General features: G+C 42.2%; 1 protein-coding gene and 1 long non-coding RNA gene across 2 annotated transcripts; one reads left to right on the top strand and one right to left on the bottom strand.

Moving 5' to 3' along the window:
- Nucleotides 1-7,943: 7,943 nt before the first annotated feature.
- LOC128818111 (uncharacterized) lies at nucleotides 7,944-9,638 on the top strand. The gene is made up of 3 exons (XR_008440387.1): nucleotides 7,944-8,016; nucleotides 8,652-8,720; nucleotides 9,564-9,638. It is a non-coding gene; the product is annotated as an uncharacterized LOC128818111 (long non-coding RNA).
- A 2,159-nt stretch (nucleotides 9,639-11,797) lies between these two features.
- On the bottom strand, nucleotides 11,798-14,716 carry BTG4 (BTG anti-proliferation factor 4). The gene is made up of 4 exons (XM_053997167.1): nucleotides 14,544-14,716; nucleotides 13,608-13,745; nucleotides 12,570-12,765; nucleotides 11,798-11,974 (listed from the first exon to the last, which is right to left on the bottom strand). The coding sequence occupies exons 1-4, from the start codon at nucleotides 14,714-14,716 to the stop codon at nucleotides 11,798-11,800; spliced, it is 684 nt and encodes a 227-aa protein (XP_053853142.1).
- Nucleotides 14,717-24,401: the final 9,685 nt, after the last annotated feature.

Here is a 24,401-nt window from a genome sequence, read left to right as displayed (position 1 = left end):
AATGGGTCGGTGGTCCCTTTCATGGGGAGGGGTCCCAAAATGAGGAAGTAAATGAAGTCTTCCTCATTCTGACCTTTCTACCTTTTCAGTGCAAATATGACAAATGAACCTTGGTAGAACTCCCATTCCTTGTCTTCAATTGGTTTCAGAACAGAGGAGGCCCACAATTGTCTCATGTTCCTAAAAGCTGTTTGTCAGTTTCTATATTCTCCATTTCAAACCCAGCTAACGAAACATTGTGTTGACAAGCAATCAATTATTGGTTAGCTACTAACTCATAACTTCAAGGCCTACTTACAGAATCCCTTTATTTTAATTAACTCTAGTAAGGCTTATCTCTAACTAAAATCTTAGCTCCTCTAAAATCTCTAAATCTCTTAAAGTTTATGTTTCATTTTCTTGTCCAGGCTACTCCTCAAGGAGCACTTTAAAGGCCTCTGCTGCTCACACAGAGGCATTAAAAAGTGAAGAAAATCAGGAAACCACTCCAGCTTCCACGACATCCCCTGCCCTGCTGCCCTCACCTGCAGGAAGGATCACCCACCTGCAGCAGGAAATGCAGACAAGGTGAGAAACCCTTGTCACTCCCTGCTTTTTTGGGGCATTAAAAAATACGTTTTCTGCAAGTTTTTTCCCCCCTCAGGAAGTTTCTCTTTGGGTGGCTCAAAAGGAGATCCCTGGCGTTGTGCGGGGGAGGGCGGTGAGTTTGGAAAAGCAGAGGTGACTCCAGGCTGCTCGTGCACATCTGGCTGCAGGTTCCTCTGGGAGAAGCACAGCTGGGAGCGGGCACAGCTGGAAATGTCCCTGCTGGCACAGGAGATGGGCACCGTCTGCTCCTTCTATCAGTCGCCCAAGGTTGGCATCGTGGCGCCTCACACCTCACACAGGAGAAGGAAGTTTTCCCCTTCCTACCCCCATTCCTTTCAGTTTTCCCACTGAAAACAGAATTTTTCAATTCACAAAAGTTGAAGCCAGAAGTAGTTTATCAGAGAAGGAGGAAAAAAAAAACCCTGATTACGGGAAAGCAAAACAGAACTTAATTCAGTTTTCCTCTCTCAGTGCCAAGGCACAAGAAGCAGTGGCCTCATTTTCAGTAACTTTTGGGTATTCAAGCCCACTGAGGGCACCTAAATGAACAAGGATTTTTTAAATGGCACTTAAAAAAAAAAAAGTATTTTTAAAATCCATCCCACTGATGGCATTTAAATGAACTAGGATTTTAAAATCCCACTGATGTCACTTAAATTAACTAGGATTTTAAAAACCCCACTGCTGGTATTTAAACGAACAAGGATTTTTTAAATAACACTTAAAAAAAAAAAAAAAAAGTATTTTTAAAATCCATCCCACTGATGGCACTTAAACGAACAAGGATTTTTAAAATCCCACTGATGGCATTTAAATGAAAAAGGATTTTTTAAATGGCACTTAAAAAAAAAAGGATATTTAAAATCCATCCCACTGATGGCACTTAAATGAACAAGGATTTTAAAAACCCCACTGATGGCATTTAAACGAACAAGGATTTTTAAAATCCCACTGATGGCATTTAAATGAACTAGGATTTTAAAATCCCACTGATGTCACTTAAATGAACTAGGATTTTAAAATCCCACTGATGGCATTTAAATGAACAAGGATTTTTTTAAATGGCACTTAAAAAACCAAGAATTTTTTAAATGGCACTTCAAAAACCAAGGATTTTTAAAATCCATCCCACTGCTGGCACTTAACTGAACAAGGATTTCTAAAATCCCACTGCTGGCGTCTAAACGAACAGGGATTTTTAATTTCTGGCTGAGTGCTTTACACCTCAGGCTCAGAGTGGGGCTCAGCTCTCCCTCCGCTGCTGCTCCTGACCATGCAGATGGGATGTCCATCCTTGCAGGGGCTGCACAGCAGGGCTGCCACCCTGGATTCACTCCTGGAAGAGCTCTCAGAACGCCACAGCCGGGCTGGACAAGCCCTGCTCCAGAGACACCTGGATGAAGTGAAACGTTCCAACCTCAACCCAGAGCTGGCAGTGCCCAAACAGCCCCAACATTTCCTGGAAGAACTTCCCCAGCAGTTGTCCTTCTGCCTGCTGAGCTGGCAAAGCCCAGACTGTGACCTCAGCGAGCAGCAGGTGAGTTTGAGGCATTTTCTGGGTGTTTTTGTCACTTTTGTCTGGCTGGTTTTGTCATTTTCTGGGTGGTTTTGTGGGTGGCTTTGGCCATTCCATGGTTACCACAGCACCTTAAATATTCCACAAATTCAGATGTTCCAGGGAATTGGACTTCTCTGCTCCTGCTGAGCACAGAGCTCTTCGTTGGTGCAGAAAATCCCACTTTTTGAAATGTGTTTGACAGAAACACCGCTGGGAAGTTGAGCATTGCCCGGGCTCTGTGACTCGGATGCTGCACGTCTCAGGGATGAAGATTGTAAAGCTGGAAGCTCTGAGACAGAAATGTCTCTACAGAGTCCTGGATCTCTACAGCCACCTCCAGGTAGAGGCATTTTGTGATTTTCCTGCCTCCCGATTTAATCCTGACCTTAACAAAAAAAAAAATCCTCTCACCCTGACCAAAAATCTACAGCAACCTCCTGTGCAGAACCCCACTCTTCTAACCCCGGCGCTAGAAAAAACAGGTTACTTTTATTAAAAAAAAAAAAAAAAACAAACCCGAAAAAAAACCCAAAAACCCAAAACAAAACATTTTCTCACTCTGCTCATCTGCTCCAGGCTGCGGCTTGCCCAGAAGGTGTGAGCAGGATCCTGAGCAGCTTCAGGTGCCAGAATCCAGCTGAAGAAGTGGCCCGGGAGGTGGCTGAGAGCAGGGAGCAGCAGCAAGCAGCCAGAGCCGTGGATTTCCTCCAGAAGCACCATCAGGAGGGGGATCTGCTGAAGGGGTTAAATGCAGAGGCAGAGGCTGAGCTGAGAAAAATGCAGGCACAGTTCAGGCTGGAGCTTCAAACCCTGACAGAGGAGAAGGTACTGGGGGAGCCCTGGGTGCTGGGAATTCCAGCCTTTCTGTGCTGGCAGGCACTGCCCCCAGGAGAACACGGCACTGACCTGGGGCCGTGGAGAAGCTTCCAAGATGGAATGGTGGGACTGGATTGTGGGGGGGGAGTTTGGAGAGAAGTGTGTGATGTCACAGGGTGGGAAACGCGGAGTTTAAGGGTTTAGAATGTAGTAATGTATGTAAAGCAAGAAGGAGGGTGTAGGACAGAGGCTGGTCCTTCTTCTTCTCCATCTCCTTCTTCTCCTCCTTCTCTTTCTTCTTCTTCTCCTCCTCCTCCTCTTTCTTCTCCTCCTTCTTCTTCTCTTTCTTCTTCTTCTCCTCCTCCTCCTCTTTCTTCTTCTCTTTCTTCTCCTCCTCCTCCTTCTTCTCTTTCTTCTCCTCCTCCTTCTTCTCTTTCTTCTTCTCCTCCTCCTCCTTCTTCTTTCTTCTCCTCCTCCTCCTTCTTCTTCTCTTTCTTCTCCTCTTCCTCCTCTTTCTTCTTCTCTTTCTTCTCCTCCTCCTCCTCCTTCCTCTCTTTCTTCTTCTTTTCCTTCTTCTTTCTTCTCCTCCTCCTCCTTCTTCTTCTCTTTCTTCTCCTCCTCCTTCTTCTCTTTCTTCTTCTTCTCCTTCTCTTTCTTCTCCTCCTCCTCCTCCTTCTCTTTCTTCTTTTCTCCATCTCCTTCTTCTTCTCCTCTTCTTCCTTCTTCTCCTTCTCCTCCTCCTCCATGGGTTTGGGTGGTTTTGTGTAATTGGATAAAAAAGTCCACATTGCAGAGCACGGGTGGTTGGTTATTGGGTTAAAAGTAAAAATAATTTAGATGTCATTTGTTAATTGCATAGTTTTTCCTTAAAAGACCTCGTGGAGAGAGAGACGGGGCCATTCTGGAGCTTGTGAGTGAAATGCTGTAGAACTTACAGCTGTGAGACTGGGGTAAAGATAAAAATATCTGTATTATTTATCTGTTATTTATATCTAATAAACATTTGAGCCCAAACACAAAACACCATCAATCCCAACCCTGACCGAGGCAGAAAAAGAGGACGAAACACCAGGATTGCCATTTTTTAACAGCCACACAGAGGGTGCGGAGGTCAGGAAAACCCCCGGCTTTGCTATTTCAGGGATATTTGATGGGATTCCCAATGATTTAAATTTAATGATTAAATTTAATTATTTTGCCTTGTGCTGTCAGGCAAAACTGGAAGAGTCTTTTTGGACGTTGACGGAGTCTTTTTTGGAAGTTTCAATTTTTGCCTTGACAGCACAAGGCAAAGAATTGAAGAGTCTTTTTGGACGTTGATGGAGTTTTTTTGGGAGTTTCAATTTTTGCCTTGTGCTGTCAGGGCAAAACTGGAAGAGTCTTTTTGGACGTTGACGGAGTTTTTTTGGGAATTTTAGTTTTTGCCTTGCGCTGTCAAGGCAAAAAATTGAAGAGTCTTTTGGACGTTGATGGAGTCTTTTTGGAAGTTTCAATTTTTACCTTGACAGCACAAGGCAAAACTGGAAGAGTCTTTTTGGATATTGACAGAGTTTTTTTGGGAGTTTCAATTTTTGCCTTGTGCTGTCAGGGCAAACATTGAAGAGTCTTTTTGGACGTTGACGGAGTTTTTTTGGAAGTTTCAATTTTTGCCTTGTGCTGTCAGGGCAAAACTGGAAGAGTCTTTTTGGATGTTGATGGAGTCTTTTTGGAAGTTTCAATTTTTGCCTTGTGCTGTCAGGGCAAACATTGAAGAGTCTTTTTGGACGTTGACGGATTCCATTATTTTCATCCCCTCCGCATTGCTCATTTCAAAACCGCAGCGCTCCCGCCCTTCCTCGCGCCTGGAACTCTTGGTTTTCTCCCCAGCTCAAGGCCAGAGAAGGGGAGGTGCTGCAGGGGACGCGGGGACAGCCGTGTGGGGACCTGCTGGCCTACGCCCTGCTCGCCCAGAGCCACCTGCGGCGCGCGGTGACTTCGCTCCAGGACTGCCAGCGCCTCCGCGGCACCGCCCTGCGCGCCCGAAGGGAGGGCACAGGCCTGGGACACCTCGTGGTGCGAGAGAAATGCTCCTTTTTGTTTAAAGAGTCTCTTATTTAAAATTCTCCTTTTTTAACTTTAAATTCTCTTTTTTTTATTTTAAATTCTCCTTTTTTTTTTAACTTTAAATTCCCTTTTTTTATTTTAAATTCTCCTTTTATAAACTTTAAATTCCCTTTTTTTATGTTAAATTCTCCTTTTTTAACTTTAAATTCCCTTTTTTAATTTTAAATTCTCCTTTTTTTAACTTTAAATTCTCCTTTTTTTAACTTTAAATTCTCTCTTTTTTTTTTTAATTCTCCTTTTTTAACTTTAAATTCCCTTTTTTTTATTTTAAATTCTCCTTTTTTTAACTTTAAATTCTCTTTTTTTTTATTTTAAATTCTCCCTTTTTTTAACTTTAAATTCTCTTTTTTTAATTTTAAATTCTCCCTTTTTTTAACTTTAAATTCTCTTTTTTTTAAATTCTCCTTTTTTTAATTTTAATTTTTTTTTTATTTTAAATTTTCCTTTTTTAACTTTAAATTCTCTTTTTTTTATATTTTGAATTCTCTTTATTTAAAATTCTCCTTTTTTTCTTTGAAATTCTCCATTTTAACTTTAAATTCACTTTTTTTTATTTAAAATTCTCTTTATTTAAAATTCTCCTTTTTTATTTAAAATTCTCCTTGTTTATTTTAAATTCTCTTTTTTAAAATTCTCCTTGTTTATTTTAAATTCTCTTCTTTTAATTCTCCTTTTTTTTTTTGTTTAAAATCCTCCCTTTTTTTTGTTCAAAATCTCTTTTTTTGCTTTAAAATTCTCCCCTTTTTTGCTTTAAAATTCTCCCCCCTTTTTTTTTGCTTTAAAATCCTCCCTTACTTTTGTTTAAAATCTCTCTTTTTTTTGGTTTAAAATTCTCCCCTTTTTTGGTTTGTTTAAAATTCTCTCTCTTTTTCTGTTTAAAATTATCTTTTTTTTTCTTTTTTTTTAAATTCTCTCTTTTGTTGGTTTAAAATTCTCTCCTCTTTTGTTAAATTCTCCCTTTTTTTTTTGTTTAAAATTCTGTTCTTTTAATTCTTTTTTTTTTTTTAATTTAAAATTCTCTCCTTTTTTTTTTTTTTTTTTGGTTAAAATTCTCTAAGTTTGGTTTAGAACCTGGAGCGCGTTGCTGCGAATCTTTACCAACTCTCAGGAATTGTGTCTGTTTAGGGAAGGGCTTCTAGAAACGAAGTTAACTCCAAATTAAAATAAATTATTATCTTATTTTTTAATGCCAAAAAGGATGGGAACCATACAGGGATTTCCTATTACAAATCAGACACTGCACAGCCACTTTTAACATAAATTTATTTAAGGCTCCTTTGAGAATGTTCAATTTATTTTCAGCACTTGTGGGTTTGTTATTTGGGTGTTTATAAACAGCAAAAAAATAAAGAAAAAAAAATAAAGAAAAAAATAAACAACTGCAAGATTTTGTACCAATTTTTTTTTTTTTAAAATTTTATATTTTCACAACTCCGGCTCTCACACCTGCCGTCGACACATTGTGTAAAATTAAATTAACCAGATGAGATTTGGAGATTTCACACGCCCAATTTCCCTTCCAGGATTCAGCACTGGATGATGAGAGCAGGGACGTTCTGCAGCTCCTGAAGGACGACACTGAATATTTATTTTTAGTGCTGGAATTTCTACAGGCTGGAAGGTTCTTAGAGCTGAGAGAAACCCACTTCAAGGAAATGATCAGAAGCTTAAAATGCTGCAGGCAGGAGAAGGTAAAATTCAAAATATATTACTTTGTACTCTTATTCAGAAAATAATAAATAGTTGCTGTTCTTGCTGTGCAAAGGAATTTCTTCTCCAAGTATCAAAATTCCCAAAACAATACCAGGATTTTTGGGTTTGGACCTTTTTTTTGGTTTTTTTTTTTTTTCCCCATTTACAGTTTGTGGAAGATGCAAACGTCACAACCAAAGTAGTGAAAAAATTCAGAGAGGAGAAAATGAGAGAGCTGAAGGAAGAGCTGAAGCAATTTCTGGAAAAGAAAAAAACTGAGAATATTTCCAGTAGCTTTGATCCATTTCAGGTTAGAAAAGAGCAAATCCCAAATGATTTTTAACTGAATATGCATAAGACATAAAATTAAAGGTATCATGTTAATAAGACCATGACTGCAGCTGTCCTGAATGATAAAATTCACATTTAAATGTGAATATATGAATGAAGATAATATATATATAATATATAAGATGTAGATATAAGATATATATATATCTATAAGATGTAGATAAAAAATATATATTGTATATAAGATGTATATAAGATTCATATAAGATATATATAATAGATGTATATAAGATGAATATAGGATATAAATCATATATCAAATGTATATAAGGTATAAATAACATATATTTATATGACATAAATCATATCTATCTATAAGATTATATATCTATAAGATGATCTCTATCTAGAAGATGATCTATATCTATAAAATGATCTATATCTATAAGATATATTACATATTGTATTCTATATATTACTTTGTATTATATAGAATATATTATAGGTAATATATATTATACTATATCATATATATATAAATAATATTTATATGAAGAAAATGGCTGCAAGGCATACTTGAAAAAAACTGGAAAGGGATAGGGAGAAGAAAAGCTTTTAAAAGCAGGATTTATTTTTTTTATTACTGATTGTGAGGTGCTCTGGTGCTCTGGCCCTGCCTTACCCAGCACAGAGAACTCACCCTGAGAACTTCCCCAGCTTTTCCCAGCACTTTCATCCCTCCCTCTCCTTGCAGAGTTTGAGGAAGGATTGCCCCCAGAGGAAATCTTCCCCGGCAGAGGATTTCCAGCTGCACTGGCTGAAGCTGAGCGGGAGCTCGGGAGGAGATAAGAGCGGGGAGCTGCAGCAGGAGAGGGAACCCCCACCCCAGCGCAGCCCCCAGTGCCAGGGGGCACTGCCAGGGCCACAGTGCGGGCCAGGGGAGCAGCTCCAGGAGTTCCTGACCGCGGGTGAGCCCCGAGCTGGGATCCCTCTGGGCACGGAGCATCACCTGCAGGGCCTGCATGTCAGGGTGACCCCAAAAGTGTAAAATTCCTCATTTCCCAGCCCCGCAGCCAAGGGAGTCTGAATGCCCAGGGTTGGCTTCTCAAGGGTGTTCATTTCCCTTCTCTAGAACATTCTCTCTCTGCCCTGCTGAGCTCTGTCCAGCAGCTCGGCCATGGCATTCTGTCTGCCCTCAGGGCAGTGTTCACATTTTATACCAAAAACTCCGTGTGCCGTGGTTACAATAACGTGCCAATGTCTGTCATTGATGTTGGACAGTGTGTCTGTGCCTGAAACCAACAGGGTTTATTTATTTAACAAAAAGTAATTAAATACATTTATTAATATTTGTTTATTACATGTATTTAATAAATTAAAACTTAATTTAATAAATTTCTTTAATAAATAATTAAAATTTAATTTATTCCATACATTTATGTGTTAAATAAATAAATTACAGCTCTTAATCCTAACAGTTTGTTTTTAAACTGAGGCCTGGGTGCTGGGAAGGAGAGTCAAAATTAGCTCCTGGAAAAAGGAATGGGCACAAACCCCTCTGGAATTACACCAGATAACGCCTGGAATTTTCTTCCTCTGTCAGGTATCAAGGTGCTGAAGCAGGCAGAGCACCTGATGGCATCCAGGATCACCCTGCTGAACCCTCAGCATGGTAAAAAAACTGAAAGAATTTGGATTTTCTTTCTTTTCCCTCCTCTGTTTCACCTCACCTATGAAACTCACCTTGGGAGAAATGTTTGCTTAAAAAAAAACACCGTGAGAAGTGGAGAAATTGTTGAAGGAAACAACATTGTGGCAGGCACATTCTTGTCTCTCTAGGATTTTTTCCTAGAGGAGCACAGAGGGAAGAAAGAGAAAACAATTTCTATTTCTGCTCCTTGTTTTTCCCGTGTGGAATGTGTTTGGAGAATTGTTTACCTGGGGTGATTGCTTGGTTGGATTCTGGTGAGGATTGTTTGAGCCTGGTGGCCAATCCAATCCAATCCAATCCAATCCAACCCAATCCAACCCAACCCAATCCAACCCAACCCAACCCAATCCAATCCAACCCAACCCAATCCAATCCAACCCAATCCAATCCAATCCAACCCAATCCAACCCAATCCAACCCAACCCAATCCAACCCAATCCAACCCAATCCAACCTGACCCGACCCAACCCAATCCAATCCAACCCAACCCCCCTGTGGCTGGACTCTCAGAGAGGGTCACGAGTTGTGAGTTAGATTTGGTAGTTAGAACAAGTAGGTTTGTAGTTTTAGTATCTCCTTTAAACAGTAAATTAATGTATTATAGCATGGTTATAATAAAGAAATCATTCAGCCTCCTGAACTGGAGTCAAACATCAATTTTTCCCACTGGCTTCACCTGCATTTCCAGCACCACATTTCTGCATTTCCAGCACCACATTTCTGCATTTCCAGCACCACATTTCTGCATTTCCAGCACCACATTTCTGCATTTCCAGCACCACATTTCTGCATTTCCTTCCACAGGGTTTGGATTCCGGGGGAAAAGCTCCTCTTTGCTCCTCGGCCTCCTGCAGGAGGTGAACGACGAGCTCCGAAGTCACGCAGCAGCAGCTGGGCTGGGACACAGCCAAAGGCTGGAGAAAAGTAAATTTTACCTTTTTTTCTTCTCAGAAACCAGCCAGAATTGGGTGTGACTGGAAGATTTCTGCTTCATCCTTGATTATGATCAAATTTTGCTGCACAAACACCTGATTTATTCTCCCCACCAGTCAAGGAGAAAGAGTCAGCACCCAAATCACCTGAATTTGCTGCTGACCAGCTGTAATGCCACATTTCCAGACCTTGATTATGAGAAGTTTCTCTAAGAAAAGCCAATTTTTGCACATTGCCTTCATTATCTTTATAATAATTCACAGTGCATCAACACTGAGTCGTTTTTGCTTTGAAAAAGATTAAAATAAAGATGAGAAATGCAGTGTTTTATCCAACTGTAGTGCAGTGTTACCTCTTGGACAAAAAGAAAAGCAGTATTTTTTTGCAATAATTAATTAATCTAAATAAATTCTACTGTTCTTGCAGCAGAATCACACAAGAAGTGGCTGATGAAGAAAAAACAGAATTTCCTTCACCTCCTGAGCAGCAGTGGAAGGGACAGCCTTGGACAGAAGGCACAGTGAGCATAATTTTCTATTATTTTCTATTTAAACTCATTATTTCACTGCCTCATACAGTGCAATTTGTCTTTCTGGCTTGCTCCTGTGAAGATAAAGTTTTAATACGGGCATTTCTTCTGTCTCAATTTAAACTTTTCCCTGTTTTTTAGCCTTGAGGAGGAAACTGCGAGCTCCTTTTCCCCTTCAGAGCTGGAGGATAAAGTGGACGCATTAACTGAGGAGCTGGTGCAGATTCTAGAGGATGAAGAGCAGTTTTTAAGCAGTGAAGGCAATGAAGATCTGCTCTCTTATTACCTGGAAATAACCAGCTTGGAGAAGGAGAGTTTGGTAAAACAAATAAATGCATTAGAAGAGGAAATAGCCCAGGGCAGAAAGTTGTGATGCTCAGAACTCGGTGGTTTGGCTCCTGCTCCTCTGCACTGGGCATTAGGCTTCAATCCAAAGTAAATCCTCTGTTTCTGCTTTAATTCCAGCCCAGGGGCTCCTTAAATCAGGAGGGAAAGCAGTGCAGGAATGGAAGTGGCAAGACAGAAATGACATTTCTGGCCACATCCAAGTGCTGAGAAGAAATATTGCTGCAAAAGCCCAGAGTCCAAGTTTCCAGGAACAGGAGCAGAAAATAGAACCACTCAACTCCTAGCGTGAAATAAATTATTCTCTAAACTAATGCATCACTCCACGAGGTGTTCTGAGGCCTCTGCAGCTGAGAGCTGCAGTTTTCTGATTTTATGACACAGCAAAAACTGCAGATACAGTTACTTGGGTTAATTATATCTGTTTAATTACACTTAAAGTGCAAGAAATTAATATTTCCCACCATTGAAGCAACTTCTGAAGTCGCCTTATTTCAGCTCTGTGCTACCACCCACGCAGGAATGCGCTGTCCAAAACCATTCCTGCTCTTAAACCTGGGGAATCCGGCTCTCCTCCTCCCAAATTCCAGGGCCAAACCCCAAAAACATGAAACACTCAATATTTCCCAACCAGTGAAACCTCAGCCCAGCCTTCAGTGTAGATAAAAAGCAAGTGAGGGAAGAGCAAAGTCACTCAAAACTCTTTTTCCCCCCCCCCATCAGTACAAAACTCATGGGGGCACAGCAGAATTTAAATATTTTTGTGAGTCACAAAATACCCCAGACATTTCTGCTGGTGCTCTTTAGGTCTTGGCTGCTGACACCTTTGCCAGAAGTAACAAAGTGTTTTTCAAAGCAGCTTGGGGGTGTTTTTACCTTCCTCCTTCCTTCACCTGCTGGTGTTTCCACCAAAAAGCTCCTGAACACCTTTCAAGGCACCACCAGCAGCTGGCTTTGATTAAAAAAAACATTAGCAGATTTATTGATTTATGCATTTCCTTTTTAACTCACAAGAAGAGTCTCACATTACATCTTCAATCTTATGTTAACATCTATTAAAAACATTTAAAATCCCGGACAAACCCCACCCCCCCCCAAAAAAAAAAATATTCACAAATGCAGAGTCAGAGACAGGGATTGGACAGGACGTGCTGTTTTTATGAGGTTTTGCAGTGCCAGCCTTCACCCCCTCACAAGAGCAGGGCTCCACAGTCGCAGAGGAGCCCTGGCTCTACCTCTTGGTGTTGATCCAGTGGTACCTGTCCACTCGTGGGCCAGCGAAGGTGGCCGTGGGCTTGTAGCTCCTGCAGCCCCTGTGCTGGCCAAAGTGGGAGCCCTCGGGCACGTGGGGCTTCCTGTGCAGGTACTGCCACCAGGGCTGGGGGGGAGCCTTGCAGAAGTCACCAAACTGAGGAGCAAAAAGGGGAAAAAAAACCAAAAAAACCATGTTAAAATGCTGCCCCTCCTTCCCCAGCACGGTCAGGCCATCCCAGTTCCACCCCGCTCCTTCCCCAGGAAGCTGAGCCACCCCTGCTGCCTCCTCCCACGGCACCGCTGAGCTTGGGAAAAGCCTTTCAAGGACTTCCCAGCCGTGCCCTAAGCCGTGTCCCCAAGGGCCACAACTTTTAAACCCCTCCAGGGATGGTGACTCCATCAGGGCTGGTCACCATCCAGGGGGGACAACTCAGCTCTCCACAGTTAAACACACCGAGTGGGACAACGAGAGTTCGGTAGCAAGGAACAGCCCCGAGGTTCCTAAACTTTGTTCCACAAAGCTTGGGCAAGTTTGACATTTAAAACCAGACTTTTTATGGGACGGTGCCACCACGTGCCAGGGCTGGAAAACCCTGCCAGGGGAGAAATCAAACCTCAGCCTGCCCTGGAGCAGCTCAGGGCTGTTTCCTCCCCTCTCTGGGGGTCTGGCACTGGGAGAAGAGCCTGACCCTCACCTGCCAGAACCCCTCTGGAGGGATTTCAGGGCCAGGAGCTCCCCCAGAGCTCACCTGGTAGATGCTGTTGGGGTTGCTGACGGTGGGGATGGCTCTGGGCTCCCTGCTGAAGCTCTCCTCATCCGAGGAGGTGCTGGAGTGATAGTCCAGGGCTGCCCTGCCCACGGCAAGGCTGATCTGCTGGGGCAGCTCGGGGTTCTCCTCCCCATCAAAGCGTGCCACGGTGAAGGGCCGGCTCCTCTCGCCGTACCTGCAATGGCTGCGGGTGGGTGCTGCTGCTCTGGCAGGAGCCAGTCACACCAAAAGGGACCAGACCCTCAGGACTTAATGCTGGGAGCAGGTTTAGGCTGATGGAACACCCAGCACTTGGTGTTTGTCAGCCCCCAGCAATGCCTTCAGTTTGAGCTTTCGTGTTTTCCACGTTCTGTACTGCGTTTATAACTCTGAACTCCATGTAAAGTGTCAGCAAGTTCTCCTCACAGCTCGGGCACACAGAACAATCCTTTCTCCAGCCCCAGAACCAAGGACACCGCTGCAGCTTCAGCCCCAAAAGTGCAAACAGCAGGGAATGGAGGGGAGCAAACTGGGAGGATGGGGCTGCATCACCTGGAGCTGGAATTGACAATTAACCCAATATGGAAACGGACCAGAACTTATAAAAGTGTCAAAACTCGTGACCTGGGGTCCATCTTGGGTGGAGCCACAGCTGGGCTCTTGTACAGCCCGAGGTGTGTCCTTTAAAAGCCTTTTAACAAACCCCTGCTTTACTCCTTTAGCTCTGGCTGACGGAATTCTTTCATTATTTAATTTATTTAGTCTACTCCCTATTTTATGTCACTTATTCTACTCCCTATTTTATGTCACTTATTCTACTCCCTATTTTATGTCACTTATTCTACTCCCTATTTTATGTCACTTACTTATTCTACTCCATATTTTATGTCACTTACTTATTCTACTCCATATTTTATGTCACTTATTCTACTCCATATTTTATGTCACTTATTCTACTCCATATTTTATGTCACTTATTCTACTCCATTTCCCATTTATTCCTTCAGCTCTGTTCCCGAGGCATCCCCACGAGCTCACCTGCAGCACACCTGGAAGGGATCCACCCACAGCGTCATCTCCTTGGGCAGGCCCAGCAGGCTGAAGTCCACGTCGCTCTCCACACAAGCCTGCTCCAGCAGGGGATCCCGTGCCTGGTGTTTGTTGATCCTGATGCACCTGGGGGACAGCAGAGTGCACCTGGGGCTGGGCTCTCACTGCAGCTTTGCAGCCTCTGCTCCCGCAGGGCACGCCCGAGATCTCTGCTCGCTCTCTCAGCACTCCCAAGCTGCGGCTGCAGGTTCTCACCCCGAGCCCCAGGCAGCCATTCAGCCTCACAAGCTGATTTATCAGCTCCAACAGGACTTTGATTTTTGCTCTCATCAATAGCTGATGAGGCAAGTCACTGGTTTAAGTGTTTAAAACAAAACCATCCCAAAAGTCACTTTAAGGCCACTTGAATTCTGCATCCTGGGAGTCAGGGGCTACTTGAGACACTTCAGATTTCCACCTCAGTTCTCTAATCACACATTTACAGGTTTAAAAAAATAACTTGCACCTCAGTTTTCTAATCACACATCTACAGGTAAAAAAAAAAAAAGATTTCCACCTCAGGTTTTTAATCATACATTTACAGGTAAAAAAAAGAAAAAAAAGATTTCCACCTCAGGTTTTTAATCATACATTTACAGGTAAAAAAAACAAAAAAAAAACCAAAAAAAATTCCACCTCAGTTCTCTAATCCCACAATTACAGTTAAAAAAAAATATTTCCACCTCAGTTTTCCACCTCTAATCACATATTTACAGGTTAAAAAAAAAAAAAAAGTAACTTTCACCAATTAATAATTCTTCCTTCAAGCTTCAGGGGTATCCTGGCGGTTCCCTTTGCATTATTTATTTCACTTTAAGGCCTCCAGGAATTGCCTCTTGAATGCCAGCCCAAGGCTCCAGGCTCTTGTGCTGAGCCCCCTCTCACCTGAAGGCCTGGCCTCGGGATGGGTTGTCCAGGTACCAGTGGTTTTTGTACTTTTCAAACAGGACCGTGGTCAGCTTCGCTGCAAACTTCTCCACTTTGTGCTTGCTCAGCCTGTCTTCCCTCTTCACCAGCTTCGTGATGAAAAAAACCGTGGCAGCAATTTCATCTTTCATCTTAAAGTGCAGTGCAGGAGGTGCTGGAGCAGGGAGGGAACACCACAGCAGAGAGATTTAATAACATTAAGGCACTGTCAGGTTCCAAGAACTGATGCTGCAAAAGCTGCACAAGCCAGGATAGAAAGAGCCTGGGTAAGCCTGACTGCCAAACAGCAGATTAAATTTAGTTTGGGATATTAAAACCAGCCTAATGCATTACTAGAATGCACCTGCACTAAGCAAGTTAAGAGAGAATATTTTAAAAAAAGAGCTTAAAACATCATGGTTCTTATTTGTCACACACAGTGCAAGCAACAGACCTCACAAATATAGAGCTTTTCATGTAAAAAAAAGACCAAAAAAAATCACCTTTTCACAGCAGAGAGAGTAAAAACTTGAGATTAACTTCACAAACAGCTTAAAGAGGCACCAAGAAAACAGCTAAAACACCTCCAGGCCCTGCACCATTCACACAGGAGAAACCCCAACACCCAAAGGCTCCCTCCCTCTTTCCCTGGCAGAATTTGGTCAGGCTTTTTATGGAACAGGAATCATGTGGAGCTGAGGAATGTAAGAATATTCAGGTGTGCAGGAGCTGCAGGTGTGTGTTGGACCGATTAACAAGCTGCTCCAGAGATATTCCCAATCTCCTTGGCTTCATTCCTACATCAGCTCCTCCTTTTAGGGTGATTTCATTGATTCTCTCCTGAATTCTGTTGTGCCCATCACTCTACCCCATAAATCCCTGTGGAATATTTAATATTCACCACAAGAAACAGCACCAGGCTTATCAATTAATAATTAGAACGGTGCTGGACTGCTTCTATTTTTTTCCCTTTCCTGCTTCCTTTTTTCTCCTTTTTCTATTTTTTTCTGTTATTTTTCCACGTGAAACCTTCACATTTGGCTTTCCTTATTTAGAAAACCGCTTGATTCTGGATTTATCACACAACTGATCTTCCTGATTCACATTATCAGCACAGATTTATATCGTTTTTCAAGCATTTAAAACACAGAAAATGTCTCAGTTCCTCAAATGTTTGGCACAGAGAACAGCTGATTGTTCCTTTTTTTTTTTTTTTTTTCCCCTTTTGCTGCCTCAGGAAGTTGTGTGTCCAGTGTGAGACCCCAGGAACTGCAGAGGGAAAAGAGCTGAGTGTTCAAAAGTGGCTCCTAAAGGGGCTGGGGATGGTGCAGCCCCTCAGTCCCCGTGCTCACATCTCAGCCTGAGGTGATGCCAGGCAGGGGATGAGAAATTCAGAGCCTGAAGGCACAAATTGTGTCCCCAGACCACAAAATTCTGGCTATTTCTGGATTTCACTTCTCTCCCCTCACACAGCTCCTTCCTCGCTCTTTAATTTCTGTCTGCATCACACAGAAAAAAAAAAATAAATAAAAAGCAAGGCTTTCAGGAGAAATTCTGCTTTTAAGGAATGAGTAATAAAGCACAAACCAGCCCCATATTCCTTCTCTTCCTTTGTCTGACTGACCAAAACACCTCCTCAGCCCGTGGGGACCTTTCCCTTTCCATCAGCAGCCAAAAGAGACAGAAACCAGAGTCTGAGACAGAGAAGGGATCCTCAGAAAAAGCTTCCAGGATTGCTTTTGCTCAGACATGGAACCCCCGGTGTTGTGAGCCCATTATGTGCTGCTGGGATGAGACACAAGGATTTTGTTCCCTGAGTCATTCCTTCCTTTTCCGTGGAGAAAAGAGGGCAGGGCCAGCCTGCTCTGCTTTTTGGGGAATGCTGGAGGACAACAGGAAACTGCTGCTGGGAAGAATTTCCACACAACATTTTCTGGCCTCTGTCTGTGCAGTCTGTGAAGGTTCTGACTCTGTCTGCATCCAGAATTAGCTCTGGAGCATTCTTGGGCAGCCAAGCTGGCTCTTCATGCCTGAGGGCTGAGTTTTATTCTGGAGATTAAACTTCCTTTAAAAAGGTCATTTTAACTGAGTGGATTCCCTTGCAAACACTGCAGCCACAGCAGTTTTTCTATGTTCTCAAAAATTGGTTTCCATGTCAAAAAAAAAAACCAAAAAAAAACAACAACAACAACAACAACAACAACAACAACAACAAAAAAAAAAAACAAAATAAAAGTTCTCAAGTGACTATAAAGTTTTGATCACATTGATTTTGCTGCGGTGTGGCTGAACTGCAGGAGAAGGTGTTACAAAAAACCTCAGGGCAGCCACCACAGATCTGTGGGTTTTTAACTGAGCTGACAAAATTGGTGTCCAGGGAGATGTCAAAGAGCAAGATTTGCCACTTTAAAATGATGAGTAATGCACATAATTATAATTTTTTAAGCTCTTCTCGGTAAATTTAGTCCACTCTGGGTTTCCTAGACAATCCCAGACACACAGATTGGGATTCCTGTGGGGATGATTTTGTCTTTCTGGCCAAAGTCTGGATTTTCAGTCTGATTTCTTTGCTTTCACATCATTTTTCCTCAATATCAGATTGTAACCTAATAAAAGCCACGACCTCTTCCTCTCAGCTTTGATTTCCTTTCATTCAAATGCCAAAGCAGCATTCCCACTGCAGAACAGCAGCAGGCACGGTGGGGAGTGCACTGTTTGCTCATCATTCCCGACCCTGCCACGTTTCAGCCCCAGGAATTCTCCAGGGACCGTCCTGTCCCAAATGCCAGGGGTCACACAGAGACACAGGAAGGGCTTTTGAGGCATCTCCTGCTTAATCCAGCAAGCCCAGGCAGGCCCTGAGAGCGGGGAAATTCTGTGACAAAAGGGCTGGAATGCACGAGGGACAGCAGAGGGGAGCCTGGAGCCTGTATTTGGGTGTTAAACTCTAAATTTCCCACCCTGTGATGTCACACACTCCTCACCAAGCTCCACACCCACAATCCCAGTGCTGCCAATCAGTTTTGGAAGCTTTCTCCACGGCCTCAGGTCAAATGCAGTGGCCGTGGAGATGTCCAAAATCGATGTCCTTTCAGCACAGAAAGTCTAAAATTCCAGGGTTCCACCAGGACCCCTCCTCCACCTCCTTCTGTTGGGTTCCTCGTTGCCATAGCCAGCACAGAAACTGCAGGTGAGCAGCAAACAAAGCCCTCACCTGAGAAACCAGCCGTGCACCAGGTGGCATCGCTTGGAGGATGACAATTCCACACATTTGCAACAGCAAACACGGGGAAATTCAGGCAAAGCCCTCAGCAATTCACGCAGCTGGGTGATTATTCCAGCTGTGGTTTTAAACTCGGTGGTTTTGATGCCATGCAGGAGCTCAAGCGTTTTTTCCTGTTAGTGTCACAGAAAGCAGAAGAGCAGGGGGTGATGGTGGCACCCCATTATCAAAGCAGGGACTTTTGAAGGGGGAATAACTGACTGGTGTTCCGACTCTATGTCGCAGAAGGTCGAATAAATTGCTTTTGTTAAGTTAAATTATATTACATTAATACTATACTATACTAGAACTATGTCTTACTAAAAAGATACAACAGAAAAACCCGTGACTGTCTCCAGACTAATTAATTAATCAATCTAAACAACCATCACCACTGTCCAATTAACAAATCACTCTTCAGTAAACAATCTCCAGAACACATTCTACATACACCAAACAACAAAAACAACTAATAAAAATTATTTTCTTCTTTCTCTAAACATTCTCCCTACGTCTCACAACTTCCCAAGAAAAATCCGAAGAGAGAGAATCACGTCGCTCTCTGTTCAAAAAATAAAAATACCACACCCCACTCCAGTGACAAGGAAAACTGGCTCATTAATTAGGGACATTAATCAGGCTCGAACCCTTCCCAGAGCTGTCAGATGTCACTGACTGGACGGAAACACAGCCCTGGGTGCCCTGTTTGGGTAATAACTGCTGAGGAAGAAAATGCCTGAACCAAAACTGGCACAGCCCATGCCAAGGAGAGAGAGAGAGATCGTGAAACAGCAGCCAACAAATTGTGCTCCCACTCATCCCCAGCTGCCTCCAAATAGGAGCTGCTCTCATCCCAGCAGGTTTAGCCAAACCCAGGATGGACAGCCAGTGTTCTGACTGAGAGGAGGCAGGAGGTAAATGAGATGTTTGTGCCTTTTGTAACATGATGGTGTTTTAATCCTTAGTAGGAACAGAAAAAAAAAAAGCCAAACCACTAAAAACCAGCGCCTGGATATCCACGGGACCGATCCAGAGCTCGCTGAAAGCAGGGAAATGTGTCCACAGCCTTGAGTGGGACTGAAACCAGGCCCCCAGCTGGGCAGGAGCATTCTTAGCCAGATTAAATGAGCTGTCCCCTGGGTCAGCAGGCAAGCCTAGGCTTGAGCCAGGCAGGGACAGACCCAGGGACAGTTTCTGTAGTAACTGAGCCCAAACCAAGAGCAAACACAGCTCCCCTAAGCACACTCTGGCAGGAGCCACCCCTGCAGGACTTTTTTTTTTTGCAGTTTCCCTGTTTTAAAGGATTCAAATGGAAATAAAGAAGCCAAGTGCAGCTTGCCAGTGGCAATCTCCCCTCTGCAAGCCATTTGGTTTTTGTGGGTGATGGAAGGCAGGCAGCTCCTCCAGGTAAGCAGCTGCAGTTTGCAGATATTGCTATAAAAATCAGGAAGCCTGAGTGATTCCCATGGGGAAAAGCATCCTCGGTGACCATCTCCTGAGGGAAAGGCAGCTTGCATTTGTTTGCTCTCTGTCCTGGTCACATTCAGAAGCACCAACTCCATGGGCCACTAAGTCAGAAGAAACCTCATACCTGGAGGTTACAAACTTACACACCCGTGCTTAAGCCATGCAGTCTCTGTAAAAAGAATTATTGTGGACTGGAGTGAACCAGAAGCTGATTCTGATCACCACCACAAAAATAGCAAGGGTTTGAGTACTCCATATTGCTAGAATTTTATTTAAGATTTCGTGATTTAAGTAATAGAATAAACCAAAAAAATGCCAGTGGTGTCAATCCTGGATGTTCTAAAATTAAATAACAAAGGAAAGACTGCAAAGCTACCTGGGTTTATTTTATGGAGTCTAAGAGCTGTTGCCATAACTCTTTTAAACGTTCTGGGTTTGCTTCCTCTGTTTGCGTGCCGTGATTTTCAGAGCTGAACAGATCAAAGAGCAACGGCTGGGCACCCCAAAAACACCAGGGGGAGAGGAGCAGGAGGTGGCACAGCACAGGACACCCCTCTGAGCTCTTCTGGGGCTTCCTGGTGGGAATTACACCAGGCTGGAGCCCCAGGGACACGAGCTGGCCCTGCCACCAGGGCTCGCCCTCCCCTGCGGCCGTTTGGGTGGAAATTCCAAACTCCGGGTGTGTTTCCCATGTTGACTTTGCCCATGGAAACCTCTCTTGCAACAAAGCTCCCACGGCTGGGGCCACCTGCTCTGTCCCCAGGTCCCCCTGGCAGGGTGGCCATGGTGACAGGAGTACACAAAGCTCCCAGGCAGGGGCTGCCCTGGGGACACTCGGAGCCAGGAGCCCCAGGGGAAAAGATGGGAGCACCCCAGGGGAAAAGGTGAGATCATCCCAGAGGAAAAGGTGGGAACAACCCAGGAGAAAAGATGGGAGCACCCCAGGAGAAAAGGTGAGATCATCCCAGAGGAAAAGGTGGGAACAGCCCAGGAGAAAAGATGGGAACAGGCCAGGGGAAAAGGTGGGAACAGCCCAGAGGAAAAGACCCAGAGGAAAAGATGGGAACAGCCCAGGAGAAAATATGGGAACATCCCAGGGGAAAAGATGGGAACATCCCAGGGGAAAAGGTGGGAACAGCCCAGAGGAGTTCTATCAGGGAAAGGCTCCTGGGGAAGGGGACAGGAAAGAATCCACCCGTTTTTCCCTTCCCATTAAATCATTTTCATCCCAACTCTGTCCTTTTCGGGATTGTTCCAAGGTAAGCTGCTCCAGGGGAAGTGCTGAATTCTTTAAGGTGTTTGTGGAGCTGTTGGATAATATTTTTTTTTCCTTGATTCAGAGAGGTGCTTTAAAAATTTTTATTCTATTTTTAGTTTTATGAGAAGGGTGAGATAATACAGATGTTGTAATTCACGCTATCACAATTAGCAGTTAACTATTTCTTAATTGCAAAACACTGTAGGTGGATTTTGGTTTATTGGCTTTTTGTCACACTATGCTGTAGATGCTTTAAAGTTAATATCTAAAACTCTTTGTGGGTCTTACTACAACGTATTTATTATAGTTCTATTTCTCTGAAGTATCTAGTTTTATTTGTAAGGCCATCTTTTGAAACTTTTTTCCTACCTCTATTTCTCTCTCAACAATATCTGTCTTATCCCCTGGCATTTCTAAGTCAGTTTATTTATTTATTTATTTATTTATATTTTATATATATTTTATTTATTTATTTATTTATTTATATAATATATATAAATTTCTATATTTATTTTTATTTAAATTTTTATATAGAATTATATATATATAAAATTATATATAAATTAAATTTTTATATAAATTTATATATTTACTTATATATAGTTTGCATACGGTGTGGGCCTCCTGTCAGGCCCTGAGAACTCTCTACAAATCCATTTCCCACATGCAGGGAAACTGGAAAAAATGGTTTCATTTGCAGGAAAACTTCTCCCTGCAAGCTCACAGATTGTGTCTCATTCCTGTTTTAGCCTGATAATCTACATAAAAGAGCTTTATCACTTTATTAATTGCATGCACATCCATCAGACACGAGATGTAATTGATGAGAACTCCTGACACACACTCAGAGCAGATCTGGTAATTCTTTTTTTTTCTAGCTGCCTCAAATGAGTGTAAAAATTGGAGCATTCTGACACCTGACTGACAGCACGATCTGTGCTCCTGTCATTTTTTTTTTTTTTTTTTTCAGGGGGGAAAAAAAAAATCTGGAATTCAGGGAAATGGTGAAATTCCACCATCCCGACTGTATTTTGTTCTGGGAAATTCCACATGGAAATGGCACAAAATCCACGGCACAGGACACGGAGCCAAGCAGGGAACAGGGACAACACAAACACCTGAGATGCTGCAAACCAGGCACGATGATATTTCCATGGAAATTTGCCCAAATTTGCCCAAATTTTTAGCTGGATTTGCTCTCCCACCTCTGGATGCAGCAAGGACTCCATGCCAAGCTGTTCCTTATTTTCCCATTGTGGGTGCTGCATAATAATTTATATTTTAGTGTTTCATTGCTTTGTCTTTGCACTCTTGAAACGGTCTTTGTGTTGTGTTCACTGCAGTTTTTATAAGTAACAATTCCTAAAATGTGGTGTAAATACTAAATATAGATATAAATGTTATACATTAATATATTTAAACTATACATGTATGTGAATATGAATATGAATGTGAATATGAATAAACATATAAATATAGTTGCAAATATAAATATAGGTGTAAATATAAATATAAATATAAATATAAAGAAATAGAAATAGAAATAGAAATAGAAATAGAAATAGAAATGAAATAGAAATAGAAATAGAAATAGAAATAGAAATAGAAATAGAAATGAAATAGAAATGAAATAGAAATAGAAATGAAATAGAAATAGAAATTAAATAGAAATAGAAATAGAAATTAAATGGAAATAGAAATAGAAATGGAAATGAAATAGAAATAGAAATAGAAATTAAATGGAAATAGAAATAGAAATGGAAATGGAAATGGAAATGAAATAGAAATAGAAATAGAAATAGAAATAGAAATAGAAATAGAAATAGAAATAGAAATATTTGGAATTTAGCAGAATAAGAGTGATATGACCAATCTTTTCCATTATTACCAATTCCTTATAATTTTAAGGGAGTTTGAGGAGATGGAGAATGTGCCTATAATTGCTGGAAGTCTTTTCCTTCGTTCCAGGTTTGCACTCCGTGACTCCAGGAGAAGTTCTTGGTTTGCAGGCAGTGCAGTTAGCTGATTGTCTCCATAATTCCACAATCACTAACCTCACTGCCATCGAAACAAGGCACAGCATTCCCTGCTCCAGCCTCGGCCTGGAAACTCCCAACTTCCTTATTCCTACTGCAAATTCATGAGCAATGGGATTCAGCTGCAGCTCTGTTTCCAGAATTTTCCCTGCCCTCAGCAGTGTGTGCTGCATGTTGGTAATACGAAGTGAAACCTTGGATTTCTTGGAGTTGGTGCTAAAATCCTCGGGAATTTTCCTGCACCAAGAATCCTGTCTGGTTTTAAATGATTAATTTACTGTGTACTTAATTTTTAACACACACAGAATGGACTATGAATTATTTTAGGTTGCATCCTTCAGCTTATCTGCCAGATATCAATAATTTTTTTTTTCCATGTTTTATTAAGCAAGGTAAGTGAAGGGAGTTTTGAGCAATATTAAACTCACCGTAGGTATAAGTTGTTTTTTTGGGTTTTTTTGTTTTTTTTTCTCTGACCACTTAGCTTAACTAAGAATTTTAATTGGAGAAAATGATGAATAATGCCAGAACTTGCTGTAGGAGGGGCTTTTTGAAAGAAAAAAGTAGGGGTGGAAGGCTCTGCCATCAGCCTGGTTGCCAGGCAGTGTAGTTAGCTGATTGCCCAAAGCAACAATCACTAGCCACACAGCCAGGTAAAAAGGTCTGGAAGGCTGGGAGCAGGAATTTGGGAGCAGGAATTTGGGAGCAGGAATCGGAGCCACAGCAGTGCTGAGGGCACAACGCAGCAGCACCAACAGGCAGCGAAATAAAACAAGAGCTGCGTTCCTGCCAAGCCCATTTTCCTGGTGATCCACCTCATTTCCAGCTCGTTTCCACTAAAAAAACATAAAATGGATTTTTATGGATAAAATGGATGATAGAATGGATAAAATGGAGGATAAAATGGAGGATAGAATGGATAAAATGGAGGATAAAATGGAGGATAGAATGGATAAAATGGAGGATAAAATGGAGGATAGAATGGATAAAATGGAGGATAAAATGGAGGATAAAATGGATAAAATGGAGGATAGAATGGATAAAATGGAGGATAAAATGGAGGATAAAATGGATGATAAAAGGGATAAAATGGAGGATAAAATGAATGATAAAATGGAGGATAGAATGGATAAAATGGAGGATAAAATGGAGGATAAAATGGATGATAAAATGGATAAAATGGAGGATAAAATGGATTTTGGGGTTTTTTCTTCTCCAAATTTGCAGCTTTGACTCCCATTCTGACTGGGCTCGTCTCAGCCTCACCGAGGCCTCTGCTCTCACATTTCCCTCCGTTTATTCTTGTTGAATAAATGAAATGAAAGCCTGTGCTGGCAGCTTTCCCCATCCTCGGAGAAGCTGGGCTGGAGTGGAAATGACCTGAAAGAAGATGATGGAAATTTCTGCTGGAGCCCCAATTACTGACCTGGTTAATTAGTGTGCCCCACTACCAACAGAACACAAATAAAGCAAACTCAGATTTTCAGCCTGCCTCTGCAATTATCCTTTTTTTTTTTCTAATTTTAGTAAAGCACTCCCCATTTCTAGCAAAAAAAAGCTGGGTCTGGGAACTGGAAGTGGAGTGGAAATGGCCTGAAAAAAGATGGAAACTTCTGCTGGAACACCAATTAGTGACCTGGTTAATTAGTGTGCCCCACCATCAACAGAACTCCCACAAATAAAGCAAACTCGGGCAAACCATTAAACACAGAAATTGCATTTTCAGCCTGACTCTGCAATCCTTCAATCCTTTTTTTTTTTCCCCCTAATTTTAGTAAAGCACTCCCCATTTCCAGTGGAAAGCTGGGTTTGGG

The sequence above is a fragment of the Vidua macroura genome, chromosome 22 (assembly GCF_024509145.1).
Source record: "Vidua macroura isolate BioBank_ID:100142 chromosome 22, ASM2450914v1, whole genome shotgun sequence".
Lineage (NCBI taxonomy): Eukaryota > Metazoa > Chordata > Aves > Passeriformes > Viduidae > Vidua > Vidua macroura.
Note: the sequence above shows the minus strand (reverse complement) of the source record. Positions and strands in the feature narration are given on the sequence as shown.

What these genes read in the sequence shown, in the direction of transcription:
- BTG4 (XM_053997167.1), bottom strand. Translation starts at nt 14,716, where the DNA reads ATGAAAGATGAAATTGCTGCCACGGTTTTTTTCATCACGAAGCTGGTG. An exon ending in TCCCGAGGCCAGGCCTTCAG is followed by an intron (nt 13,746 to 14,543) that starts GTGAGAGGGGGC and finishes GCTGTCCCCCAG; the next exon opens with GTGCATCAGGATCAACAAAC. An exon ending in ACCCCAACAGCATCTACCAG is followed by an intron (nt 11,975 to 12,569) that starts GTGAGCTCTGGG and finishes TTTGCTCCTCAG; the next exon opens with TTTGGTGACTTCTGCAAGGC.